This window comes from Monodon monoceros, unplaced genomic scaffold (genome assembly GCF_005190385.1).
Source record: "Monodon monoceros isolate NGI ecotype Baffin Bay Population unplaced genomic scaffold, NGI_Narwhal_1 Super_Scaffold_6, whole genome shotgun sequence".
Lineage (NCBI taxonomy): Eukaryota > Metazoa > Chordata > Mammalia > Artiodactyla > Monodontidae > Monodon > Monodon monoceros.
The window spans coordinates 41622423-41644910 of record NW_021703783.1 but is presented as its reverse complement, the minus strand read 5'-3'; the positions used below and the strand labels follow the sequence as shown (position 1 = coordinate 41644910).

The following is a 22488-nucleotide window of genomic DNA, read 5'->3' as shown; positions in this document are numbered from 1 at the left end:
ATTCTTTTTTTAAAACTTTGGGGAAATCTTTACTGTCAAGTTTTAGGTAACAACTCTTGTCACTGTTGACATCTTAACATGTTTTTATTTATTTAAATGAAGAGTATTTTTCCTATGACAAGCTTCCTTTGGTTTTTTATTCTTCCTTGTTGTCATATCCTCATATTTCAACCAAAGGGCTGGAGGGCTGATTTGCCTATTTCTCTTTGTAGGGGAAATACAGTCACCATGTGGTCTATAATGCTATTCCTTAGTTAGGTTCTTTATCCCCCAACCCTTTTCTCCTACCTCCAAGTCATTTACTGTATGACCATCATATCAACCTTCTTCAATCAATTCTCCATACGAATCTTCCATGCTTAAAGGATATAGTTTCTATGACAAGCTGAGTTTGAAACATGGCTCCAAATCTACCTTCCTAACTCTGCAGAAGTCAGTTTACACCCATGTTAAATATGTTTTATTCTTTTTCACTTGGTTCGTTTTAAAATGTCACCCCTTGCCCTTCAACTATTCAAATCCCTGTTCTAGCTTTTTTTAAGTCCAATTCTTAATCGTCACCTCATTTAAACCTTCCCTGTCTCCGACCTCAACCAAACCACAAACCTTCGTGAAGGAAGGCACAATCACATACTGCTTTATATTTGCTACCTCATTAGCCTAGTGCTGTGCATCTAGGAGATATTCAAATACTTGGTGCTTAAACTGAACCAAGACCCAATTTAAAACAGGCCAAAATTAGTTCCTCTTAACCTGTAATTTTTATTGCAGCTAGCTATTCCTTTTAAAATAATGAGTTTGGGGTTTTGCTAGTTTACTGACTAGTCCAGGTATATTTAGACTTAAAGAGTCCTATCCCTACCTAAGTATTTTCTAGACCCTTTTCAAATGATCTTTTTTTTTCTTCCGCTAAAATAGAAGGGAGAACACTAGACACTTTTAGCATCTAGCACATTCCAGTATATTTGGTACAAAGTGGAGGGGGTAGGGGGCTACTGACTTTCTCACTTAGCTTTACAGAATATAAACAAGATTTACTTTTATCTCTTGACTAAGACCTTACACATATTTTGAATTTTTAAAATTATACTTTGGTATATTAACACCAGACTATATAAAAACAAAAGGTTGTTTCCCAGGAAAAATGGCCCTAAAAGATAAAACTGTCTTCCTTTATCATATTTTAGCTATATGGAATCTTCCCCTAAAAGAGCATGCAGTCTTAACTGGGGGACCATATAATTTTTCCTCCAAACCAGGATACTCTTGAGCTTGAAAGGGGGAACAATAATTATCCTGGGATAACAGCCAGACAAACCGGGTCAACTACCCTAATAAGTCATCACTTATTAGGCAGTTGTATCATTCAAAACATGGGTGCCAGATTTACTCAAATCTTGCTTTAAGAGGTTTTGAGTCCCTTGGATAAAAGCACAATAGAATCACTTTTCTTGGTTTCTAACATAACATTTGGTCAAAGCTTCAAAAAGACCAAATTAACTTACGGAAAAATACTTTGTAAAAAAAGCAAAGTTTAAAAATTATTGCCTCAAAGCTTGCCTAGACTCCCCAAAGTCCTATTTCCCCAGGCTCCCATAACAGGTGGCTTATGTCTCCTTTTAACCTCCTTTCCTTCTGATTTATTACTATTAAACTATAATACGCTTTAGGAGAGGCATGATCTTACTATGTACTAGTCCTATGCCCATACAAAATCAAAGCTACTGAATGTGGAGAATCTATACTTTATACCCAAGGTGTAGTAAAAAGAGATTCAGTACTCTGGGCTAAATATTTATACTGAAAAAAAATCAACCTTTCAAAACCCTTGGTAACCAGGTTCATTCATCTTCACAGAAAAGTTCTATCAAGGTGATTTAAATTGTTTCTGTAACAGTAATAAGACTTTCTGGCTATAAAGTTTCGTCCCTAAAATCGGGTTTTAGGGTTTCTACTCTTACATTCACAGTATGAACTATGGGGGAAAAATTGCTAAGGCCCATTACTCATGTCCTAGATATGTACCAAAACGTATCTCATTGGTTCCGCATCTTTAATCCTTTTGTTGGTCCATACTTTATGGGCCTTTTTGTTCAGGCTTTCCAAGCAGCTGTGGTATAAAAAAGAGAAAGAAAACAACCTCAAATAGTTTAGTCTCTTCCTCTCACGTATTCTCTTACAAGACAGATGATGTCTTACAGTTGCTGCAGCCCCTGACAAAATATACCTGTGCTCTCAAGTCAAATAATCAAGTATCAACTAAGTTTGGGACACTATGTTAAGAACTATAGTAGGGGCTTCTCTGGTGGCACAGTGGTTAAGAATCCACCTGCCAACGCAGGGGACACGGGTTTGAGCCCTGGTCCGGGAAGATCCCACATGCTGCAGAGCAACTAAGCCTGTGTGCCACAACTACTGAGCCTGCGAGTCACAACTACTGAGCCCACGTGCCACAACTACTGAAGCCTGCGCACCTAGAGGCTGTGCTCCGCAACAAGAGAAGCCACCACAATGAGAAGCCCCTGCTCGCCACAACTAGAGAAAGCCTGCATGCAGCAACTAAGACCCAATGCAGCCAAAAATAAATAAAAATAAATAAATTTATTAAAAAAAAAAAGAACTAGAGTGGGCTTCGTCCATTATGAGGGAACAATGTTGACAACTATAGTTAATATAAGGCAACAGTTCTCAAACTTCAGTGGGTATCAAAATCACTTGGAGGGCTTATTAAAACAAAGATTGTAGGGCATCTCACCCCTGAGTTTCTGATTCAGCAGTAAGGCCCAAGAATCTGCATTTTTCTCATGTTCCCAAGTGACGCTGATGCTGCTGGTCTGGAGATCACACTCTGAGAACAACTGGTATGACACGCAGTTTAAGTGCTGGGAGGAAAGGAGGTTATAAGAAAACATAAGAACTTAATCCTAGGCAGAGGTTAGGAGAAGGCTTCAAAAAGAAAATGACCCTTGGGTTTAAACATTTGACATTCCTTAAAATAACATCAGAAGAATAGTATTATTGGAATTTTAGAACTGTTCCATACAAGACTAGCCCCTTACACAATTTTTAGAAGGTAAAATTTCCTTAGCATAATTCTGCCATCCTACCATCTTTTCAACAAACTTTTAAGAAGTTTCCATTTTCTTACCTATCTATTCATTAAGCCTTGCCAAAGCAATACTAACAATGGTTTGCAAACTTGGACTTACAATTTACATCTTAGATGCCAGCACCAGTAAGGGCATGAGGGGCTATTTGTTGCTGAGTCCCAGGGAAAGAAATTACCTAGAAGTCAAGGAAAAACACAGAGAACAGATTGCTCGAGTACACTGGCAACTATTACAGGCAACGTGGATTACACAGCTATATAATATTTACATATTAGGACACAGAATGAATTTAAAGACAAAATTAAAAAGTCACTACTGTTTTGTTTTTGTTTTTTGTTTGTTTGTTTGTTTTTTTGCGGTACGCGGGCCTCTCACTGTTGTGGCCTCTCCCGTTGCGGAGCATAGGCTCCGGACGCGCAGGCTCAGCGGCCACGGCTCACGGGCCCAGCCGCTCCGCGGCATGCAGGATCCTCCCGGACCAGGGAACGAACCCGTGTCCCCTGCATCGGCAGGTGGACTCTCAACCACTGCACCACCAGGGAGGCCCCACTTCATTTATCCTGTATCATCCTGTGTTTGTGGAGAGGGTTGCTGACTATTCTTGGCAAACTCCCATTAATGACCCTTTTTTAAACATAAATTTATTTTCAGTGGCTCCCTGGTGGGAACACCTCTCCCTGCTACTTTGCCTGAAAAATTGTAACCAGCCCCAACTTCTCACCCTCCTCTACAGCAATACTTCCCAATCTAACCTCACCAATAAGAACATCTATTATGTTCCCCCATAGATCTCTTTTTGAAATATTTTGCAACTCATTTATTGAATAATTTTCCTATTTTTAAATTATACACTTAACAACCAATCAGAAATCATAATTAGATGAGGGAACCAGGACTTAGTTGATAAAATTTAAGCCAAAAACAAAGAAATTTAATGTTTTAGTCTTCTGATGGGCAAAAGTTTAAGTTTTATCAGGCTTTCTGAAACACTGAAAATCTCTAAAGAATCTGAAAGACTACTGGGATTCCTTCAGTCCTAAAAACTGAGAAAACTCATCTTCTAACAAAGTTGGTTTGTTTTTTTTCAGTCATTAGCATACAGATGTCTCTTTACTCATTAGTTCAGTCTTTATTTTTAACTAATAACTCTAAAAATATAATTTATAATTTAGGGATAAATGCAAGCATATCCAGAGATAGAACCAGCAAAGATCAGATTCAGTTTAGGGTATTAATCCCAACTAGCTCTTAGAATGACCCTGTGTAAATGCCTTGGTCTCTCTCTCTTTTTTTTTTTTTTTTTTCCTTTTCAAATACATTCAACCTGGCTGGAAAATCAGTCTGAAAGAAAGCTCAGCAGGGATATCAGATAAAGCAGGAACTTTCTGGGTTGGAAAGGAATGAACAAAGCATTTAAGAATAGAAAGAATAGATGTGTGATGCATTTTTATTTTAATATCTCCACCATTGAAAGACAGGTTTGGTTCTTTTGTTTGTTTGTTTGAAAGTCAGTGGGCTCATTCACTGGTGGTAAATGGAACAACTTTATCAGTTGAGGATCGTGTCACCCTGACAAGGTATTACTGAATGCACTGAAGCCTGACTTTGGATTCTGGTTTGGTACCCACTCCCCGTCCTCTCAAGCTCTTAGCTCTTTCTTCCCCAGAAGTTTCAACCTGCAGGTATCTGAATGAAAAGTTCGGATGGGTCACAGAAACAGTGTCAACAATTTCACCAGATTACCTCAATTTAAAGCCTGAAAAATCGGGCTTCCCTGGTGGCACAGTGGTTAAGAATCCGCCTGCCAGTGCAGGGGACACGGGTTCGAGCCCTGGTCCAGGAAGATCCCACATGCCGTGGAGCAACTAAGCCCGCGAGCCACAACTACTGAGCCTGCGCCCTAGAGCCCGCGAGCCATAACTACCAAAGCCCATGCACCTAGAGCCTGTGCTCCGCAACAAGAGAAGCCACTGCAATCAGAAGCCCTCGCACTGCAACAAAGAGCAGCCCACCACTCGCCGCAACTAGAGAAAGCCCGCGTGCAGCAATGAAGACCCAACACAGCCAAAAAAAAAAGAATATAGCCTGAAAAATCACATTTCATTTCAAGTCACAGTGGCCCCACTAATTCTGCATGAATAATGTTGTGATAAATCCAGAGGTTTAAGGTTTAGGATTTCGTAAAGATTATGTTAAGATACTCCTAACAATCTGAAACTGATTCACCAAAACAGCAGCTTTTCCTAAAATGCTTTGTGCTAAGCTTGTAAGGAAGCTTTCATTCTTAGCAATCATCTTTCAAGAAGCACTTTAATAGCTTGCTCCTCCTTCACAGGAATCATCTAGGCCACCCAGGTGAAGAATAGCTTTTGTAAGTTCAAAACAGTGCCTAGGTCAGTGGTTCTCAACCCTGACTGCACGTTAGATCATCTGGGTAGATTTTTAAAAATAACTATGCCCAACCCTTTAATTGGTCTGGGAGGGGAACGTGGCACAATATGTTTTAAAAGCTCCCCAGATGATTCTAATGTGCAGGCAAGATTAAGAACCAGTAGGCGGCCTTCCCTGGTGGCGCAGTGGTTAACAATCCGCCTGCCAATGCAGGGGACGTGGGTTCGAGCCCTGGTCTGGGAAGATCCCACATGCCGCAGAGTAACTAAGCCTGTGCGCCACAACTACTGAGCCTGTACTCTAGAGCTCACGTGCCACAACTACTGAAACCCGCGTGCCTAGAGCCCGGGCTCCACAACAAGAGAAGCCACCGCAATGATGAAGGCCACGCACTGCAACGCAATGATGAAGGCCACGCACTGCAACGAAAAGTATCCCCCGCTTGACGCAACTAAAGCCCGCGTGCGGCAATTAAGACCCAATGCAGCCAAAAATAAATAAATAAATTTGTTAACCAAAAAAAAAAACAGTAGCCTGCAACAAGCAGGCTCGGACTCTGCTTGCATCAACACATTTCTTTTTAGGGTCTTAATATGAACCAAAGCCTGTGAAGCACACTCTATTCAGCCCAAGGGATGATAATTAAACAAAAAACAGGACTTCCCTGGCGGTCCAGTGGTCAAGACTCCGTGTTTCCAGTGCAGGGTGCTTGGGTTCCATCCCGGGACAGGAAACTAAGATCCTGCAAGCCGCGTGGTGCGGACAAAAAAAAACAAAAAAACCCGATAACGATGTTTACATATTATTCATGTAAAGATAAAATGTCCCACGACCATTTTCACTGAAGCCACATTACGTTCATGCTGTCAGGATAAGTTCTCCTAAATCATATTTAGGCTCCAGAAACCACTGAAATGTTCTAAAACCCCCAATATTTCAGCACCCAGACTGAGCTCCCAGACTGCCTACCTTGAGCAATACAAAAATTTGTCATATCACATCTTTTACTTCTTGGTTTTGAAAACTATTATTACCAGATCTACCTGTAGTGTCAGTCTCTTCCTTTTTTCTGTCTAATCTTCAAAGGCCACATGTCCTTTTTCTCAAAGCCTTCCCCAGGTGACTCTGGGCCCCACTGATTTCCTCCTAATATGAATTTACAGTCTCAACAACTTTTTTGGCATCTGTTACACTACCATTTAACCTTTCACTTTGGGGCCTATTTTCCTAGCACCTTGGAGACAAGAACTACCGCTTGCACCTGTTTTTTTTTTTTTGGGGGGGGGTATCACATTTTCCAGAACAAAGGCTCACAATACATGTTTCGTTTTCCACTATCAAATTATAACTTTCTGGCCCTTTTTACCTCGAGCTCTCTCCTCAACTCTAAAACTCGCTTTAATCTGACTAGGGCATCCATCCCACCACGCATTCTCAGATAAACCATTATCAACTTTTGAATTTTGAAATTCTGCCTACAATGCGTGCTAAACAAAAACAACTAGATTCCCGTCCTTGGTGATTCGCTTTGGGGGGTTGGGGTGGGTGGGAGAGGCGCCTGTTGTGTCTGCTTATCTCCTTTTCAATTTTCCTCTTCCTTCCAGTCAAAATCTAAATTATCTTTCTCTCTGGACAACTTCCACAAACAAGGCTTCGTTCTCACCAGTACCCATAGATGGACCCCTAATGAGTCCCGCCCCTCCTCGAGCGCCCATGTCTCAGCACTCGTTCTCCTTTGTAAGATGGCCACCCCAGAGCCCGGCAGGGCAGCGCGAGTTCCATGCACGCAAGGTCACGGTCATTCCGGGGGCCAGAGGACGACGGCCCGAGGTGGGGGGCAGGGGTGGGAGAGCCGAGGAGGCCCTCGGCACAGCCCGCGCCTCGCTCGGTCAGAGTCCAATCTCCGTCACCGGAAGTGGGGGCCCCACCCCCACCCCCTAACGTCAGGGGCCGGAAGTGAGCGTTGCTGGGCGCGGGTGTGGGGTGAAGGCGAGTGTGAGCGGGAGTGAGACTCGGCCGAGGTAGGAATGACGCGCGGGCCCCGGCTTGGGGTCCCCAAAGACCTCACCTTTAGTGGGCTGGGATACCTTCACCTTCTAGGATCTTCCCTTTTCTGCCCAGAGCTTTCGGCCTCGTGGGTTCTCAGCGTGGCTGTTTTGGCAACCTGTGGTGCCGCCGCTGCTTCGTCCCCTCGAGGTCCTCCCTAGCTCCTGTGTCTCCATTCTTTTAAGTTAACCATCTTCCCCACCTTCTCTTATTTAGTCCCATTGTTTAAATCGACTCTGTTTTGTTTAAAGGAAGGAAAATGATGGTTTTACCGAGACCCCAGCTCGGTTAAGAGTGTAACCAGTTGCTTCAGGCTGCAACCAGCCCCCAAGCCTGACTGTTGAGTGTCATTTGTCCATTACACCGCTGTCTAGTACTAGGGAAAACGTAAAAGACTCACTTGTTAACAGTTTAATACGGAAGATACTTAGATGGACAGGGCTGAATGATGAGGCTATAGATTCCAGTGTCCTTAATCTTGTGTAATTTAGTCTTTTTGCCCCCAAAGGATAGGGTGGCTCCCTACAAGTTGCTGAATCTGGCACTGATCGCTCCTTTAAATGACTTAAAATCAAGGAACATAGTGCTTGATTCTTTCTTCCAATTCTCTTTTTTTGTTGTTGAAAAAGTATAAAGTAACTATGTGTAACATGTCAAAAGGAATGTCAGAATTTCTTAATCCAGACATGAAAAATATTTTTTATGACAGTTTCACCGATGATTGTCATTTACAAATGAGCTCTGCAGCAAATTACTGAAGGAGTTCCAGCTGATCACTTGTATTTCCTATCATAGGTTCCAAGGCTGCTTATGTCATAGAATGGAGGGAAGGGGTGTGGAATTGTATGAGGCGGCAAAGGAGAGCTGGCTCTAGAGGCAATAGATGTAAACCTAGCCAGTTTTCAGAAGTTTCCTGTGGAGATGGTTTTATATAAATTTAGTCTTTTCTATAATGATAAGTTTATTTAATCACAGAGCTCAATAGGGGGGAATCTCAGGTGGAAGAGGACTGAAACTAAAAAAAAATTTGTCTTTTAATCTTCCACATTTCTGTTACAGACTTGTTCTTTTATGACTGTCAACTATAAAATGGACAGTTCTCGAGTCCTAACATTCAGAAGTTTTTCCTCAATGCATAGAGGGAATGAGTATTAACTGGAGAGATTTAAATAACCAAGTCTATCCATTTTAGCATAGGAGATTTGGGGAGGGGGTAAAGCATCACTGGAAAAAGTATGGTACTTCCTAATCATGTTTAAGAAAAGTCACAGAAGTAGTAAACTAGAATGTCTCTGGACATATTGGATGGATTGAGTGTATAGTCTGACACAGGCTTCCAGCATCCCCAGGTCCCCGGGGGAGAAGCAAGACTGGCAGCCTGCCCATCCTGTATTTTTGATGACTTGAGAGGAGAGCTTTAACATAGTACCCTTTTCCTTTGTTTATCCTGAAGTTTAAATAACAGTATTCTTGTGGGCTTGACTTGCCCCCTCTAATGTTAAATAGCATCAAACCCTAATAGATGGTAAACAGTGACAGGGTGTTGTAATGGCACTTAAAATAGACTGACATCTTATCACCTGAATGCAGTTTAAGTTAGTAGTCATATTTGGTTTTTCTTAACTGTGAGCCCTAGAATTTATTCCAAGAGTGTGAATTGGGCAAATGATGTTAAAATGGTTCAAAGTAGTAAAGAATGCCTTCAAGGGGAGAAACTTATTGAGGGGGAGGGAGGTGCTATAAGGGTTTTTTATATTGAACTTGGGTGACTTCAATTCTAGTTTGAATCCAAGTTTGACTCCACTTCTTAGGGCTACTTTTGATACATTTCATTTCTGATTCCCTGATCCACTGCTTTTTTTCCCCCCCCACCAGCACTTGGATTTGGCTCCTTCATTTCCAACATGGAAGAAACTTACAGTACGTACTTCTTTTTGCTTTTAGAAAATAAGTTAAATTACTTACATGTAGTTTTCTGTCTGACAAGACTTTTACTGTGTTGGGAAAGATTCACTCTTCTCACTATACGGCTGAGAAGAAAATGTCTCCCCAGAGACTGTTTTAGAGAAATGTCCAAATTTGAAATACGACACTTGAAATTTAAATAAAGAAGTATGAGAAGTCATCAAGCTTTGAGAAAGCTGTGGTTGGGACACCTGTGTTAAACTATATTTTTATTAAATGAAGCATTTTCATTCCTCAGGACTTCAGTTTCTCCTGTTAATGACACAGGGATAGTCATTAACCAACTGGTTTCTTTCTGTTTTGTGGGATAATATGTTATACATAATGTTGATGTACACTGAGTTTTTAGACTTAAAGAAATCCTAGGGAGGATTCTTGTTTCTCAAGTGATCCAGGAATCTAGATGGCCCAACAAATCAAATGGGAACCAGGAGACCTAGGATCATACAAGTGTAGCACCAAAAGAGACCTGAAAAATCATTTCATTCAACATTCGAATTTTACAACTGAGAAAACAGAACCTAGATTAATTGATTTGCCTTAAAGTTACATAGGTAGTTGGGGACAGAGTCAGAACCAGAGTCTTATATGTTGTTTATATGTAGTGCCCTACTTGCTACTACAAAGCACTATGGTTTCTAGACCCTGACCAAGTTTGAGGAACATCTGAGTGGATAAAACTCGTCAACAAGGCCTCCTTTGTTTCCTAGTTTCTGTCTTGTTCAGAATCTCTATAATTAATAAGTTCTAACTAAAGGGTATTTTAGTCACATTCTACCTTCAAGGAAGAGTCCAATAGAATCTTTATCACCAACATGTAGAAACTACATGGAAACAATCTTTATTAAATATCTACAATAGAAATTCTTAAACTTTAGCATGCAGCAGAATCACCTGGGAGGCTTGTTAAAACACAGGTTGCTGGACCCCACCCCCAAAATTTTTGATTCAGAAGGTCTAGGACCCAAGAATTTGCATTTCTAACATGTTCCCAGGTGATGATGCTAATCTGAGGACCATACTTTGAGAATAATGGATCTGATTCTCCTTGATCTTCCTTAGGGCTTCCTCCTTCACCCCCTTAATTTTTCTAAAAATGTGTTAATTAAAATCTGAGATTTCCATGTGAGATAGATATGAGAGATTTATATTTATTTATTCTTGGAAGCTTACTACTCTATTAAATTAGAAAGCAACATCTCCCCTTTATATCTCTATTCATTACTTTTGTCAGTGGTGATTTTTTTTTTCTTAGAAAAATATCACCTGGTTCTTTTAATTACTGTATTGCTACATAACAGACTTTTTTACGTAGTGATAATCAGTAGATGTTTGTTAAAGAAAGAAGGAAATGGTGAATTTTGCTGTATGTTTACAATTTTATTTAAGTTTTGTGATTAAGTCTAATAAATAAATAAGTTGGCTTGTGAAGAATCAACTCCTTTAAGTCTATAGCATTTCTTTATCTATGTCTTTCTTAATAAAGCTTCATTGTTTTAAGACTTAAAAAAAAGAAAACTATCACCTGGAAGTAGGTTAGAAATGCACAACCTCAGGCCTCATCTCAAACCTGCTGAATCAGAATCTGTATTTTAACACAGTCCCCAAGTGATTTAACACCGGGAATCATGTTAAAGTGAGAAACAGTGCTTTAGAATATGTTTGACCTTTTTCCCAAAGTGACCTAAAACTCTAACGTTAATCTGATAGATTCCTGAAGATCTCCAGCTTCTGTCTTTGGGCAGTACCTCTTAGCTGATGATACTCTCATCAAGTCTAGTTCCTTATTTCTGTGAAGTTTCCTCCATTTCTCACCATGGGTTCTGGGCTCTATGCAAGTGTGAGGAGCATCTGAGTCTACGTTCTTGGAGGAAGGTTGTCCACAGGGCCTGCTTTGTTTTCCAGATTAAGTTATATTCCCAGAAAGCCACTCAAGATTTTTGCTGAGCAGTTCGATAGTATTCATTACAACTTTAAATGCGTGTATACTTCGTGTAGCACTCTTAGGTATCTGTCCAAGGGAAATACTCGTACAATGCACAAAGAAGTATATGTTATATTGCTAGTCACAGCATTGTATATAAGAGTAAAAAACTGGAAACAACTTAAATGTCTATCCGTAAGGGAACTGATTAAGAATCTATGGTACATCCGTATGCAGCAGTGAAACATTTCTTAACATACTGACATAGAAGGAGTTCAAAGGTATGTTAAAAGAAAGCAAATAGCAAAGTAGGTACAGGAAATCTTGTCACAGGCTATACTCTGGATGAACTTTGAGGACATTGTGGGAAGTGAAACAGATCAGTCACAAAAAGACAAATGCCATATGATTTCACATATATGAAGTATCTAGAATAGTGAAACTCATAGAAACAAAGAGTAGAATAATGGTTGCCAGGGTGGAAATGGGAGTTATTTAATGGGTATAGAGTTTCAGTTTCGCAAGATGAAAATTTCTGGAGGTTGGTTGCACAACAATGTGAATATACTTAACACCACTGAACTGTACACTTTAAAATGGTTAAGGTGATAAATTTTATGTTATGTGTATCTTATTACCATTAAAAATTTTTAATTAAAAATAAAATTTTAATCTAAAAAACCAGTTTAGGGCTTCCCTGGTGGCGCAGTGGTTGAGAGTCCGCCTGCCGATGCAGGGGACACGGGTTCGTGCCCCGGTCCGGGAAGATCCCACATGCCGCGGAGCGGCTAGGCCCGTGAGCCATGGCCGCTGAGCCTGCGCGTCCGGAGCCTGTGCTCTGCAACGGGAGAGGCCACAACAGTGAGAGGCCCGCATACCGCAAAAAAAACCCAAAAAAACCCCACAAAACAGTTTAGAGCTGACCTAAGTTATCAGAGACCAAAAAGTAAAGCATTTTGGTAGGAAGCTATCATTATCAACTCTGATGAATACCACTGTATTGGCAGTAAAATGTATATGAATCATAAAGTATGTCCAGTCTCTGTTAGCTGCTGACATGGTGTATCATTTGCTAGTGATGGAATGGATTAAATGAAGGAAAACTAACAAGAATTTCATCTGTACACTCTTCCCGGGTGTCCTGAAGCTTCAGAAATATGAAAAGATTGCTGGTCAGGATGAGCCTGGCAGGCATAATAAGCCTGCTTGTCCTTTAAGACTTTTCGTTCCTATTCATTCTGTCCTTCAAGTCACCTTTCTGGCTCATTTGCATCACGATCATGGTTAGCAATTTATCCCATGTTTACCACTCTTCCAGTGAAGCTGTCTGTTTCAATTCCCCACTAGCTTCTGGTTTTCATAGCAGTCTCCTGGTTTATAAGCTTCTTATCAAATGTGAATTGTTTATCTTATTTCACTTTTATTATTGCCTTCAGTGGTGGCAACAGCATTTTATTAGGTTGCCTCTTGTCCTCATAATATATTCAGAATGTGCTTAACCATTTAATTTCCCTTCTTTAACCAGGCTTCTTAAAATTTGGGGCTCAGCCTGGACATTTTGCAGAACATAAGGATAGTTGTACACGTTCAGAGAAACTTCTCTAGTTTCTATTCAAACTATTGAAATGGTCCCTAAAAGTATAGTCTTCTAAGGGTACTTTTAAATAGCATGATATAGGTTAGGGGCTTTCTTTCACACAGCAGCCCCGTTAAGGTATCCGCAGTTGTCTTAATAACTGCAGGTTCTCTTTTTGCAGATTATTCTACTTCTTTATCTGGCCAGTTTGATAATCACTAGGTTAAAGAATTCTCTGTCTTTCATTATGTTCCAAAATATGAAAAGTAAAACCACCGATCTGGTAAAGGTATTGGTTTTATTTGAGAGGTAACTAGATTAACCAAGATCAGGAACTACTTATAGAAGTACATTAAAGCAGACAGACGAAAAAGAAATCTATCAATGAATATTTCTCAAGCTTCCATAGAACGTATAACTGATATAGAGCAATGCTTACCAACTTTTTTCATGTCATAGCATACTAGTAAATAGGGATGCTAGTGTAGGGGATTAACTACCCTCAACTTACCCTAGGACTGGTTGGGGAATAGGAGACACGCATGCAATTGCCCCCCACGGCAGTGTATCAGTACACTGTCCATTCCAACCTTCAACATACTGGCTGGGAAGCTCTGGTTGAACTAGCTAGAGATTAAGAGTGACCCTGAATTAGCACTTTTTTTTCTTTTTGGCTGCGTTGGGTCTTCGTTGCTGCGCATGGGCTTTCTCTAGTTGTGGCAAGTGGGGGCTGCTCTTTGTTGTGGTGCGCGGGCTTCTCATTGCGGTGGCTTCTCGTTGCGGAGCACAGACTCTAGGCACACGGGCTTCAGTAATTGCAGCACACGGGCTCAGTAGTTGCGGCACACAGGCCCTAGAGCACGTGGGCTTCAGTAGTTTTGGCATGCAGGCTCAGTAGTTGTGGCTCACGGGCTCTAGAGCGCAGGTTAGGTAGTTGTGGTGCACAGGCTTAGTTGCTCTGCGGCACATGGGATCTTCCCGGACCAGGGCTCGAACCCGTGTCCTCTGCACCGGCAGACAGACTCTTAACCACTGCGCCACCACACAAGTCCTATGATACTGAATTAGCACTTTTAGAAAAGGAAAAGATGTTTCATTTAATTTTTTTGTTTACAATAAGGGTAACCAACAATGAAAACAGCAATATTCATGTACAACCAAATCTGAACCAAGACCCCACCCCATGACTGCTGGTTTTGCTGGACTTAATGAAGATTCGATGATAACGCAGTTTTATCTTCTCAAGTTACATTTTTATTTTCAGATGTTTAGTCACCCTTTTAAAAAAAAATTCCAAGCCGTCGTTAGGCTGTCTTGTTGAACTCTTACAGATTCTGTTGAAAAAATCCAGTGTGCCGGGGATGCTGAAGTTTTACAAGGGCCTGTTAAGCTTTACACTTACCCTATTTTTCTCTCTTTCAGTCGATACCCTGGACCCTGAAAAGCTGTTACAATGCCCCTATGATAAAAACCACCAGATCAGGGCCTGCAGGTTTCCTTATCATCTTATCAAGTGCAGAAAGGTAGGGTATTATTTTCTTAATTTGCCCTGTGATGCCCTCCTGAGTTCTTTTTAAAAGCCAAATTTTATAAATATCAAATAATTTTAGCGTAAATATTTTAACTGAATGCCAGAATTGCTTTGGGTTAAATACCAATATTTATAGAAAAGAATTTGTTTATTTCTTGGATATGTAAGTTTTTTCTTGTTTTGGCTTTCCCCCCACTAGTGACAGAGCACCCTTCATAAACAGCTTCTCTAGAATCTTCGCAGCCTTTGTAAAACAGAGGAAACACTAATTTTTGCTAGCAGTGAGAAATCCCTCTTGCCTTGTGAATTTGATGTGTTCATTGTCCTGATAAGGATTGAGTATTGTAATACACTTCTTTCTGATTTTTTTGTTTGTTTGTTTAGAAATTTTAGAGAAGTTGAACAGCTAGAGGTTAACCCAAGAAAAGATCATTCCTAAAAATAACTTTCTCCAAGTTTCAACAGTAAGCATCTTTGGGGGAAAAAAAACCAGCTCAAAGATTTTTTTTTCCTCTGGTCACCCTTTTGTAGACTTAGCTGATGTAAGCTAGTTTAATGCTGATATATTAATTGAGGCAGTTTGAAAGGATTGTTAGAATATAGATGTCAGATACAGAGGCCAAAGTTCTGCCAGGATTTATGCTTGGAAAACAATTTTAGTATTTAATTTAAACCTGCATACAATTCAAGTATGCATTAACATTCTTCAAAGGATGTTTCTCTTGCAGTCCTGGAGACATGATTATAATGCCATTGTTGATTATTTCTCAGCTCCTTTTAATCTCTAGAGCAGGAATTCCTTAAGGTTGAACCTGGGCAATATGGACTAGCAAATACTACCACAACTTCCTCCCCTAGGCTCTCAAAAATGTTCCAAGGATAAAGGTTGGGAAAGGGGTCCAAGTGGTAAGAAGACATTGTCATAACTCCCCTATTCTAATGCTCTTAATCTTCAGCTACAAAACCTTTGCATTCGAATGCCTGATATCCCTTACAAAAATCATGGAGATACCTGCCCTCACAATTTTCTCCATCCCCTATATTTTTCCACGCTTCTCCCCACTTTAGATTATTTTTACTTTTTTGAGTATCATTTATGATATATCTTTTGCTTCTCCTAATAAATTTCTTAATTGCTGGTAAACTTACCATAGGATTTGGGTGATATTAAACATTTTGTTTTGTTTTCTTGTTTTGTATTAAAATAAAGAACTTGGTCAGCAGAGTTCTCTATCATTTGGACTTTTCCTTAGTGAAATAGCTGAAATAAAGGTCAAATTCTTCAGAGCCTCATTTCAGGCATCATTACTTTAAATAAGCGTTCCTGTGTTAATCTGAAAAATCATTGGGTTTGCCTCTTCTGCAGCTCCCTTCCAACAGCTGTTTTCCTGCACTATTGTACTGCAGTAACAGGGTCACTACTGCAATGCAGACTAAGTGTGTTTTAGTGTTGCTGTTCGTCCTGAATATCAGCTTTCAAAGATGTCCAGAGAGCTCTACCATTACAGGCTGTGCCACCTGAATCTTGTGACCCTGAGAAGTAAACGGGGTGAAGATATGTTTCAAATACCCCATCCTAAATTCACTGCTTCCTTCCATACAAGCCACTTTAACCCCAATATCTGTGTTGTCAGTCTTTATAATCATAACAAAGAGGCTTAGCTTTTGATGATTCTGAGGTAATGTCTGTATGGTCCATATGAGTGATAAGTAATTCCCTCTTAATGTTCTACTATGAGTTTACCTACCAAGTTAAGCCACAAGTTTATTGACGGACCCCTTTAATTTTTTTCACAGAATCATCCTGACATCGCAAACAAACTGGCTACTTGTCCCTTCAATGCTCGCCATCAGGTTCCCCGGGCTGAAATCAGTCATCATATCTCAAGCTGTGATGACAAAAGCTGTATTGAGCAGGATGTAGGTAAGACTGACTAGCTAAATGTTTCAGTGTTGGAGGTTAGCCCCTTCAAATTTATATGATGCTACGTTATCACCTTGATTTTGGCTTTCATCATTTCAGAAGAACAATGGTTTTCTGCCTTTGAGATTTTTATTTTAGCAGCAAAAGGTTGTCAGTTGTGTTTGTCAGACTGCTTTCTCTTCTGAACAACCTGATTTCATTTTGCTAATAATTCATCTAAAAATGAAAATTCTTTTATTACCATAAATATGGCAAACATCTTTGTTTCTGCTTCTCTTTCTTGTCTTCTCTTGGCAAGGGGATAAGACCTCTCTGTTTAGCTTTCATCCCATCCATTTTTCAGAAACAAAGACCCTGCAACCTTTTAAGCCACTAACCCCTTTAAACATAATAACTTGGCAGTGTTCCCTTGTTAAGTCAGAATCTCTATTGTCTTGCAGTCAGCCAAACCAGGAACCTTGGACAAGAGGCTCTGGCTGAGAGCACATGGCAGTGCCCTCCTTGCGATGAAGACTGGGATAAAGGTGAAATGCTTCTACATCTTTTTCTTCACAATGTCAAAATCTCAAGTCATTTGCTTTAGACAGAAGGAAGATTTTCCTTTTTTATGAACATACCATGTTGTTCAGAATGACTTGTTATTTTTATTGGGCCCCAATACAAGCACATATTTCTCTCTGTGCAGACACGTGGAACAGCCTATCCCTCTTGATTGGAAAAAGCACTTCTTTACATCTGTTTTTCTCCATAAATTGTGTTGTACCATCTGTGTTGTGTTGCTACTAGGCACATTTATTATTATTTATGTCACTTGTGTTTATATCCTTCAATTAAATTCTTGCTACTCTGTCACTTAGGCCGGGTACTTGATCAGTTATTACTTGCTTCGGTAAACTTACGTTTATTATTTCTCATCTTACAAATTCAACTAGCATGAATTGGTGTTTTACCTAGTAGTACCACAAACTATGTTTTGCTTCCTTTGGCAGATTTGTGGGAACAGACCAGCACCCCATTTGTCTGGGGCGAAGCCAACTACTGTGGCAACAACAGGTAAATGAAAGGGTCTCATTCCCACCTCTTCCTCCCAGAATCACAGTGCTCTCTTACCAATAGAAGCCACCAAAGCATGTATTGACCTCTTTCCTTGATGATGTCACTTGGTGGTAGTTTAGTCTAGATATAGTTTTGGTGAGGTTTTTCCCTTATTTATTCCTTGATTCATAAAAAGGTCACATGCTTTGTGTTAATTACCACGGGAACACAAAAATACTAGCTTATAGTCTAGTAAGGGAGACAGTGGCGCCAGCCATTCTTATGTCTTAGTTGGAGATTTTGCTAAGTTCACATTATTTTAATGCTTTGAAAAAATTCTCTAGCTATACCACATGTATCATTTTTACTCTGGGTAACTAGTGTCTAAGGAAAAAGTAATCTTAAAAGTTCTATTTTTTAAATAAATTTATTTTATTTATTTATTATTTTTGGCTGCGTTGGGTCTTCGTTGCTGTGTGCAGGCTTTCTCTAGTTGCAGCGAGCAGGGGCTACTCTTCGTTGTGGTGCACGGGCTTCTCATTGCAATGGCTTCTCTTGTTGCAGAGCACAGGCTCTAGGCACACAGGCTTCAGTAGTTGTGGCACACAGGCTCAGTAGTTGTGGCTGTGGGCTCTAGAGCTCAGGCTCAGTAGCTGTGGCGCACGGGCTTAGTTGCTCCGCGGCATGTGGGATCTTCCTGGACCAGGGCTCAAACCTGTGTCCCCTGCATTGGCAGGTGGATTTTTAACCACTGCGCCACCAGGGAAGCCCAGAAGTTCTTGACTTGAGATTGGGCAATCCATAATACCAAATGGGTAGGAAAGAAAATGCATCTCTTCTTCCCACTGATTTTGTATCTAATTTAAACCTCTTAAGATTTTTCATTACTATTTGATCTTCAAACCTTAAAAGATTCCCTGGCAGTCCAGTGGTTAGGACTCCGTGCTTTCACTGACGAGGGCACAGGTTCAATCCCTGGTTGGGGAACTAAGATCCCATAAGCTGCACAGCGTGGCAAAAAAAGATCATGTTTCAAACCCAAATGAGAATATTTCTGGATTAGAAAATGAAGGAATTAGATGCTAGACTTCATTTTTTTCCTCAAATAGAGCACTTATCAATTTTTATTTTTTAGCTCCTGAAGTCAGTTAGTTATAATAAATGTATCTTAGTCTGTGTATGCACTGAGATAGAAAAACTTAAAGATGAATTCCATTGGTACAATTTTAATTTTATCTCAGTTCTGTGAGATTTGTTGCCTTTAGTTTGGTTGTCTTGGCATTTTATTTTATCTCTTTTATCTGTTGAGTTCATGAGCCTGTCATACAACTGAACAGTAGATGGCATTGCTGTTTATCTCAATTTCTGGAAAATGAAAATGGTTAGACTCATCTTAATGCCTGTACAGAAGAGTGAGCTTTCCAGAGAAGCTGGTAATCATTCTCATTGTGAGAATGTTTTGATGGAAATGTGTTTACATTTCAGAATGTAGGTTGTTGTTTTCCCCCAAATTACAAAAAACGCATTTGATTGTCTTGTGTGTGCCTGCCTGAAGAATACATATAGTCAAATTCATCTTTCTTTTTGCAGCCCCGCAAGCAACATAGTTATGGAACATAAGAGTAACCTGGCTTCAGGCATGCGTGTTCCCAAGTCTCTGCCATATGTTCTGCCATGGAAAAACAGTAAGTGAAATAGAGGCAAAATGCTTTTGTGCTAAATACAGTTGGTCTTGATTATTCAAGGACATGTTCAGTCTGAACACCTAGTACCCACATGACCCTGAGAGTGAGTGCCTCCTTAAATTTTGCACCCCAAGCACCTTACTCACTTCCCCCTACTGCTGGTTAGTAGCAGGAAAGGACAAGATCACAGAAGCATAAAGAATATTTTCAAGATGGGGTGATCACTGACATCGAATACCATGGGTAAATTTGGGGACCAGTAAAAAGACTATTGATTTTGACTAGGAGGAAATCATCCCTGATTTTCAAGGCATAATATTGATAGGGAATTGGGATTAGAAATTGGATTGCAGGGGCCTAAAAGGTAATGGGTAGAGACAAAATGAAAGTAATAAGTCATAAGAACCACCATAAGAATGGTATTCAGATGTCTTTCCTAGGCTTCAGAGACCATGCTGAGTAAACAGGTATGAAATTCATGTCATACCACCCTAGTAAAGAAATTCCCACATATGGTACACCCAAGATGCTGTCATTTTTATTTGATACAAACTTTCTTTTCCTAATGTTGCCCCCAAATTCAGATTCTCTTGATTTCAGTTTTTGCTACTGTTTGAGCTAATTTTTAGATGGCTAGAGGATCCCCTTTAAAACATTTCCCTTTGGATACTTGCATTTCTCCAAAAATGAGATCACCAAATCATATGCCATAAGGCTTGATAGGTAGAGGACTATTTCCTTTTTCCATGCTCTTGAGTGGAATCCAATTGCTAATTTTAAATTCTTCTCCTTTTATATTATAATTCCATATACCCCAGGAATAAGTCATTCGTGTTTAGTAAGAATAGGGGATGGAGTGATTTTCAATTGACATGGCGTATTTATTTTGAAATATTTCTACTCCATAGATGGAAATGCACAGTAACTGAGTATCTATCTCAAGTAAGTATTCCAGTTTTATTTCACTATATTTTTTTCCAGATGGTAGCAAGATTTAACTGGACATAAAGCAATTTGGGTCCAATTTTCTTTCAGATTATGGTACCAAATTAAAGCTTTGTATGTGCCTGTGTTTTTAAGTATATAGCCTCTGTTATGGCTTTACACGCTAATGAATAGGCATTTACTAGTTAAATTAGAATTCTGTTACATGCCAAGTTGCTTTCCCTAATGTTAGTGCGCACTGCCTCTTTCCTTTTTCTTTTTTTTTTATCAAAGTTGCATTCTAGATCTATCGTGCCTTTTTAATGGACTGAGATTAATCAAGCAACTGTGCTTCACTGCTCTGCAGTTCTTCCCCTGTGCAGTACAGTTTCATACTCATCAAAAAATTCATACTCTTTTGAATGAGAACTTTAAAGTTTTGGGTCTCTAAGAGTCTCTCGCTGTTGATCTTATCTGAATATTTGATTTAGCAGAACCTCACAAAATCTATATAAAGAGTCCAAAGTCTTTTAGTTTTCACAGATGAAGCCTTTTTTTGAGGTCACCCTATGTACCCATCGCAGAGCCAGGTTTGATGCTTCAAATGCTGTCTTGGCTGAGGCTGCTCAGCCGCCCTGCTCCTGGCAGAAGGAATATTGCTGGGCTGGGAATGGGTTGGTACCCACTGTCTTGCAGATAGTAGGCCTTCAGTGAATATTTATTGAATGAATGAGTAATTGGCCTGCTACCTTCTAGTCCATTTACTTTCTCTGGACAGTGAAGTAGATGGATCTTCTGCAAGTTAGGGTTCATTTTAGTACCAAAACTGATGTTTCTTCTGGTAAGAAGCAGAAAAGAGATTCTAAAAGCAAACACCCCTTAGCTGTGAACAGTAATATTTGTCAGTTGCTTGTAGGTACTGGCCATTTTTCTTGGTAGGTTCTGACATCAAATTATTGAATATATCTGGAAGCCAGAAAGTTGGGTTTGATCCCAGAAGGGAAAGACACAACTGCACTGGGGTGTGTCAAGAAAGCATACACAGACATGGGTAAATGGTGAACTTTGAACCCTTCTCTGACACACTGCATGAGATGCTTGGTGTTCATGGAGTGTGGATAGTTACCTAGTAAAAATGGCTACTCTACGGTGAAAGCCTAGGAGAAACTTCTCTCCATCACTTAAGACTAAACATTTTTCTGCTTTGGAACATAACTCTTTGCTAATAAACTCCTTACACACTGATAATTTCTTTTTCTATGTAACCTGTGAGGAATAAGGAAAAAAAAATAGGTAAGAATCCTTTAACAACAACAACAAAAGAATCCTTTAACAGCCAAAGACCTTCTTATCCCCTTAATAAAAATAAAGCATCATTTTTTGAATACCTGTTGTTGCAGAACTCTCTTCTTTGGATAGATACACACACAAAAAAAATGTAAGACATGACTTACTCCCTTAAGAAACTTAAGAGTGGGTGGAGAATTTTTTTTAATGCACATGCCTGAAAAGGGTTTGTGCACCTTGCACTTAAATGCTTTATCCCATTTGTGTTTTTATCAACAACTCCAATTTTTACTAGGTAAGTGTCTCAAAAGCAGGTGATACCATGTTAATTTTTGTTCCCCTGATGTACATTGTAACAGCTCAAAAATACTATTGAATTAATGAGTAGATGGGTATATGAGAAGAGAAAAAGATCAATATAAGTTAATTGGAATTAATCCAGAATTGTCTGCAGAAGTCAATTGCCTGGATGGTCAATTCTGATTTTCTCCTCACCCGTGAAAACTGTTGACACAACAAGTGTGCGTTGATCTCTGTACAGAGTGTTTTTAATTCAATTAACAAGTTTCTGTGTGCTTAGTGATACTAAAGAGCTAAGGGTCAGAAAGTACTTGGTGTTCTGCCATTAGCAACAACAGACTCTTCCAGCAGACCAGGAGACTAATTGGGCTGTAGTTGTGTGGCCCATTGTCAGATGTAGTTGATGCTTTTGTCATTGATAGGAACTAAGAACTCTTTTTTTTTCTCATTTCCTTGCAGATGCCAGACCCTAGAAGACTCTTTGCTTCTTCCTGCTACAGTGGGTTCTTCATTCTTTTCTCCTAATCTAATTATAGAAAGATAAATTGTTTGTGACTTTCAAACTGACAAGTACCTTTCTTTTCCTCCCCCCTTTGAGTCCTTACTCATTTGATGCAAGAAAGAACCCTCATGCTCAGAACTGTTTCAAATAAACCATCATTGTAAATAGCTTGATAGTTTGGTTAAGTACCTGCAGCCCCAAGATCAGAACTCATATCTCATTCTACATTAATGAAACAAAATCATTTAAAGTTATCTTAAAGGATCCAGCTAAAGCAGGCAAGAAATT

At 39.8% G+C, this 22488-nt stretch overlaps 2 protein-coding genes across 2 annotated transcripts in view; one reads left to right on the top strand and one right to left on the bottom strand.

Annotated features, from left to right (window-relative positions):
- Window positions 1-3412, bottom strand: part of NCKAP1L (NCK associated protein 1 like) — a 53449-nt gene extending 50037 nt beyond the window's left edge. Inside the window, exons 1-2 of the mRNA XM_029204729.1 lie at window positions 3210-3412; window positions 2756-2882 (exon numbers count right to left, since the gene is read on the bottom strand). The gene's annotated coding sequence lies outside the window, so the exon portion shown is untranslated. The remainder of the gene's footprint in view (window positions 1-2755; window positions 2883-3209) is intronic.
- A 4073-nt stretch (window positions 3413-7485) lies between these two features.
- GTSF1 (gametocyte specific factor 1) lies at window positions 7486-22256 on the top strand. The gene is made up of 9 exons (XM_029206272.1): window positions 7486-7522; window positions 9423-9467; window positions 14435-14535; window positions 16341-16467; window positions 16908-16991; window positions 17457-17520; window positions 19093-19187; window positions 20096-20129; window positions 22158-22256. The coding sequence occupies exons 2-8, from the start codon at window positions 9452-9454 to the stop codon at window positions 20110-20112; spliced, it is 504 nt and encodes a 167-aa protein (XP_029062105.1). The 5' UTR covers window positions 7486-7522; window positions 9423-9451; the 3' UTR covers window positions 20113-20129; window positions 22158-22256.
- Window positions 22257-22488: the final 232 nt, after the last annotated feature.